The sequence below is a fragment of the Octodon degus genome, unplaced genomic scaffold, assembly GCF_000260255.1.
Source record: "Octodon degus isolate 3935 unplaced genomic scaffold, OctDeg1.0 scaffold00048, whole genome shotgun sequence".
Taxonomy (NCBI): Eukaryota; Metazoa; Chordata; class Mammalia; order Rodentia; family Octodontidae; genus Octodon; species Octodon degus.
In genome coordinates this window covers 5,190,258-5,195,966 of record NW_004524624.1, presented here as the reverse complement: position 1 = coordinate 5,195,966, position 5,709 = coordinate 5,190,258, and the positions used below count along the sequence as shown (strand labels likewise).

At 39.4% G+C, this 5,709-nt stretch overlaps 1 protein-coding gene and 1 pseudogene across 10 annotated transcripts in view; one reads left to right on the top strand and one right to left on the bottom strand.

The window, feature by feature from the left end:
* The window catches only part of Nsd1 (nuclear receptor binding SET domain protein 1), a 161,452-nt gene that overhangs the window by 122,944 nt on the left and 32,799 nt on the right, over positions 1 to 5,709 (top strand). For all 10 annotated transcript variants that reach the window (XM_004632281.3, XM_023716463.1, XM_023716456.1 and 7 more), the window contains 2 exons: positions 620 to 799; positions 4,867 to 5,023. In XM_004632281.3, the coding sequence (XP_004632338.1) occupies positions 620 to 799; positions 4,867 to 5,023 (337 nt within the window). The remainder of the gene's footprint in view (positions 1 to 619; positions 800 to 4,866; positions 5,024 to 5,709) is intronic.
* Positions 1,468 to 3,522, bottom strand: LOC105742341 (annotated as a pseudogene).

Sequence of the window (5,709 nt, the reverse complement as noted above, 5' to 3'; positions counted from 1 at the left end):
AAAAAAAAAAAAAAAGAATTAGTATCATATCCCCCTACTTATATCATGTATTTTGAGAGTATTTCAGGTTTCCTAGGAGTCAGGCAGTGATTTTGATAGTCTTTTCTGTGATGAGGTTGACTCATTGTACAATTATGGGACCTGATTCCTTTTTTAGAGGCTTTGGCATAGCTTCTATCTTAGCTTTTATGGTAAATTACATATTTAAGGGGTGTTTTTTTTGGGGGGGGATCTTTTTTGAGAAAGTCTCACTAATGCAGTTTAGGGTGGCCTTGAGCTCACTTTGTAACCCAGGCTAGTATTGAATTTGTAATGATTTTCCTGCCTCAGCCTGCCAAGTGCTGGGATAATAGGTGTACACCACTATGCCTGGGTAAGATCCATTGTTTAAAGATCTTTTCAGTGTTGTATACATATAGTCCAAGCACTTGGAAGGGTGAGCTAGGAGGATTAAGAGTTGAGGCTACCCTCGACTACTTACCGAGAACCAGTGTCCCAATCAAAAAATAAAATAAAAAATATTTTCTCAGTGCTAGCATATGTATCTTGAATAATTCACATTACTCATATTTAATCTCTTTTATTTTTCTCTTCCTGGGTTTTCTTCTCATGGATTTAGGTCGTCTGATGCGCTGTGTCCGTTGTCCCGTGGCATATCATGCAAATGACTTTTGTCTGGCTGCAGGGTCAAAGATCCTTGCATCTAATAGTATCATCTGTCCTAATCACTTTACCCCTAGGCGGGGCTGCCGAAATCATGAACATGTCAATGTCAGCTGGTGTTTTGTATGCTCAGAAGGTAAGGTATGACTGACTTCTTGCTGTATCTGTGCTGTACAAGAGATTAATACTTGGTTTTAATACTCTCATCTCCTCCTCCTCCTCTTCCTCTTCCTCCTCCTCTTCCTCTTCCTCCTCTTCCTCTTCCTCTTCCTCCTCCATTCTCTCCATATACAGCTTCCTGCTGACCTAGTTTCCACTTACAGACATCCTTTTGATTTCTGAGCTTATATTCTAACTTTCGTCCATGATATCCTAGAAAAATTGATGTACTTCTCAGCATTTTCTCCTCATCTCTTAACAGTTGGCCTTTATTAACCATTTTTTTCTTCTGTCCCTTAGATTTTCATGTTAATTTCCTTATTTGAAAACCATAATCAAATTCCATTTTTCACAAATATTTCTAGTATTTCATGAACACCAACTCAGTAAAAGGACCATTTAAGTATATTATAAGTTCACTGTCAGGGGCTGGTGAGATGGCTCAGTGGTCTAAAGCACCTACCTAGAACAAGCTCAAAAAAGCATGGGGACCGTGGTTCAATCCCCCAGCACCACATGCCAGCCAGCCCTGCCCCCTGCTGGGCTAAGCTGGCCACACACACACACACACACACACACACACACACACACACACAAACACACATTTAAAAAAAAAAAAGTTCACTGTCAACCAAATTGTATACTCTATGGCCAACTAAGAAAGAGGAAAAATGCTATAGAAACTATTCTACAGCATTGCCTCAGATAAATTTATGTAACTGTCACTTTTAATGTCCCATGCTAAGATAAACTTATGCACAAAATTCTGAAATGTGTATTTCAGAATATGTACTTGTGTATCAGGTACATTTAGCAACCAATGTTTTCTTCCCATATGAGGTCTAACTCTGAATATAGCTCCTGTATGCAATACAGATAGAATGGAACCTTCTGTATTTCAAAGATATAATCCTGATTATTTGAGGATACAAAAAGTAGCATGGGAGGGAAAGTTAGACAGAAATAACTTTTTAGTAAGATTTTTTTATTTTTATTTTTTATTTTTTAGTAAGATTTTTAAGAGGTAAAAGAGGCACAGAGAGAACAAAATAAACTTGGTATATACCTCTTTGAAGACTTTACTCTTCAGGGTAGAGGTTAATGTGGCACATATCGTATTCCTTAAATATGAATCTTGCCTGAGCTAGATAGAGCCTTGTCTAACATGCCTTAACCCCTGTTCAAGTCCCTGAATGTTTTATGTGGGGGTTGAAATGTTATCATCCATACCTGTAATACCATATCTTTATGTTCTTTAAGAATGAACTTTTTGGCATTCGATCCCTAGTGTGCCGTTCTGGCCCCACCTCCAGGGCTTGCTGAGACGGCGATTGAGACTGGCCGCACCTATAATCCCAGCACTTGGGAGGCTGAAAACAAGAGAATCACAAGGAGTTCAATCTGTGTAGTGAGACCCTGTAGATCCTGTACTAAATACATAAAAAAAAAGCAAAAAAAAAAAAAAAAAAAGAACTTTTCAGCATCAGTAAGTAGATTAGAAGTCGCTTTTGAGCACACAGTTTAAGAAATGAAAATTGTCACTGATATGTGTATGTATAAAAAATTAATATGGTGTCTAAAAACTTGGAAGGAGGAGAGACAAACTGAAATTCAGTCAACAACCCACAGTACAGTAGTAGCCATGATTTTTTTAAAATTATTTATTTATTTATTCATTTACTTATTTATTTTGTGTGTGTGTGGCCAGTTTAGCCCACCAGGGGGCGGGGCTGGCTGGCATATGGTGCTGGGGGATTGAACTGTGGTCCCTGTGCTTTGTTTGGCTTAGCTTGTTCTAAGTAGGTGCTTTAGACCACTGAGCCATCTCACCAGCCCTAGCCATGATTTATTGTCACCAATGAAACATGTTATAGTAGTTGAAGATATCTTGAAAGATCAATAATAGTCAGTTTATAGATTTATAGGTAGCATTCGTTAAAAGTGGCCAATGGTGCCAAAAACCCCTGCTTTGATTGGAGTATTAAATACATAGTTGAGTGTCTCTTCATTATGTGCTATGTACATTTTTATCTGTTTGCATTTTTACTCTTTGTTTGTTCCTGGGGATCGAACTCAGGACCTTGTGCTTGCCAGGCAGTAGCTTAAGCTGCTAAGCTATTTCTCTGGCCCCCCCATTTTTTTTTTTTTTTTATTTATTTATTTTTTTAAATTTTTATTTATTTGTGTGTGTATGTGTGTGTGTGTCCAGCTCAGCCCACCAGGGGGCGGGGCTGGCTGGCATGTGGTGCTGGAGGATTGAACCGTGGTCCCTGTGCTTTGCTAAGCTTGTTCTAAGTAGGTGCTTTAGACCACTGAGCCATCTCACCAGCCCCCCCTTTTTTTTTTAATTAATGAAAAATTCTGCTTGGTTTCTTTTTCACCTGTCTGTTCTGGCATGCTTCTAATGATATCAGAATCACCTGGATCAATGATTGCCAGTGTGCATAGTCTGTAGTATTTTCCACATACTGTGCCCAGTTTGATATTATTGCCACCGTAGTGGTGGACACCAGTTTTTGCCAACATGGCATAGTACTCTATTTCAGATTTCCACAAGGCTGGACAGTTGTTGGCAAGGATGACCAATTTCGCTTTGCCCTATCTGATCATCTTCATTGTCTGCTTGTACCCCAGCACGTATTTTCCACTTTTCATAACAAGTTGGAGCCTAGAGTTGATGGACTCCAGAGATTTTTCATTTTCTTTGCAGCCACCATCTTCCTGTCTTAGGTGCAGATGGCCCTCAACCAGGAGCAGCCGCCAAGATGGCTGGGGAACCAGAAAGCCCCACATTTTTATCTTTTTAACAACAAAGCAAAATGGATAACCATCTTGCTAAAAGTGCAAAGTTGTGAAATGTTAGTGACTTAAAATGGATCCAGCTAACAATATGGAAGTATTACTTATGTGCCAGATAATACTAATTGACTTATTAACTGGTGAGGTTCTTAAACAGTTACGGTTGTTTTTGTTCATAATAAATAACCTGGGGCCGGGGAGATGGCTCAGTGGAATAAGCGTTTCTCTGGCAAGTGCAAGAGCCTGAGTTCAATTCCCGGTTCTGCCAAAAAAAAAAATAATAATAATAATAAGATAAATAACCTTACCTTTAGAGGATTTATAGCTTAAAATGAGGTGAAATTCCCAAGGTCATGTGGTTAAAGACCTGTAATTCTAGTCTCAGTCTGGCATCATTAAAACTTGTGTTCTGGGCTGGTGAGATGGCTCAGTGGTCTAAAGCACCTACTTAGAACAAGCTTAGCAAAGCCCAGGGACCACAGTTCAATCCCCCAGCACCACATGCCAGACAGTCCGCCCCCTGGTGGGCTGAGCTGGCCATACACACACACACAAATAAATAAATAAATAAATTAAAAAAAAATTCTTTAAAAGAAAAACTTGTGTTCTTGGGCTGGGGATGTAGCTCAGTGAAAGAATGCTTGTCTGACACTAAAATCAGCCTCCTAAATTCAATTCCAATACCCTAAGTTCCAGTACCACAAAAACAGTTAGGAAAACTTGGGCTCTTTATGTCATGGTCATTGCATGTCATTGATACTCTTTTTTGGTGGCGGGAGGGGTGCTCAGGATGCCTTCATGGCAGATCTGGTTTGGCTTGAGGATGAGGAGATTGAACCACAGCATCCTGAGCCTGACTGCTTTGTTTCAGCAGGCACTTAAACACCTGAGCTAATGGGCAGGCCTCCATTGATACTCTTTTTGTTGTGATTTTTTTTTTTTTAAATGTTCCTGTGTTCGTATCCATAGATATTCTGATAGGTTTACTTTTTGTTTATTGCCTTCATTTACTTTTCCCAAGGAGAATTCTTTTATGTACTATATGAGCCAACTTTGGAATTAGGGGAGTTCAGAATATTAGGAAGGAAATAATTACTGTAGACAAGTCTTCGTGAATGATTTATTAAACTACAACACCCTTGGTTGTAGAGATAAGTGATTGGTTTTGCACTGAGTAAAAGCCGTTTCATCTGAGTTTGACCTTGGAACCTTGTCTGTGAACATTGCGTTCTTTGAATCTTACAGGAGGCAGCCTTCTGTGCTGTGATTCTTGTCCTGCTGCTTTTCATCGTGAATGCCTGAACATTGATATCCCTGAAGGAAACTGGTATTGCAATGACTGTAAGGCAGGCAAAAAGCCACACTACAGGGAAATTGTATGGGTAAAAGTTGGACGATACAGGTGAGTAAACATGAAGACAGTGACATTTGGTTATCTTTTACCATCCTCCCTCTTTTTGTCCCTCCCTCCCTTTTTTTCTTTCTGTTCAGGGGATGAAACTAGGGACATTACACTTGTCAGATAGTCCCTTATGCTGCTGAGCTATATGCCTGGCCCCTCCATCCTGTGTCTTTTTTTTTTTTCTTCCCCATCCTGTTTCTTGAAGTCTTTTTCAGATATACTGCTTAATTTTACTCCTGCTCCTATGCTGACAAACCCAGCGTCTCCACAGTCTGCTATATCTTCAACACCCTGCCACTTTTTTTTTTTTTTTTGGTACCGGGAATCAAACTGAAGATTTTGTGGTTTCCAGGCAGGTGCTGTGGCACTGGGCTGTATCCCTGGTCCTATGTCCACACTTTTATTTTAAATATTCATTTTTAATTTGGGACAGGTTTTCTTTAGACTGAGTTTATTGAGATTACAGGTGTGTACCATGTTGAGCATATTGGGATTACTTATAGGTACCATGTTGATCATATTGTTTAAAAAACAATCTTTCTCATTAGACACTGCTCCTTCCTATGCAGTTAATTTTTCCTTGTAAGAAAGAAAAAGTATGATTTGCAATTACATCAATAATACAAGTACTGGGCTGGAGAGATGGCTCAGTGGTCTAAAGCACCTACTTAGAACAAGCTTGGCAA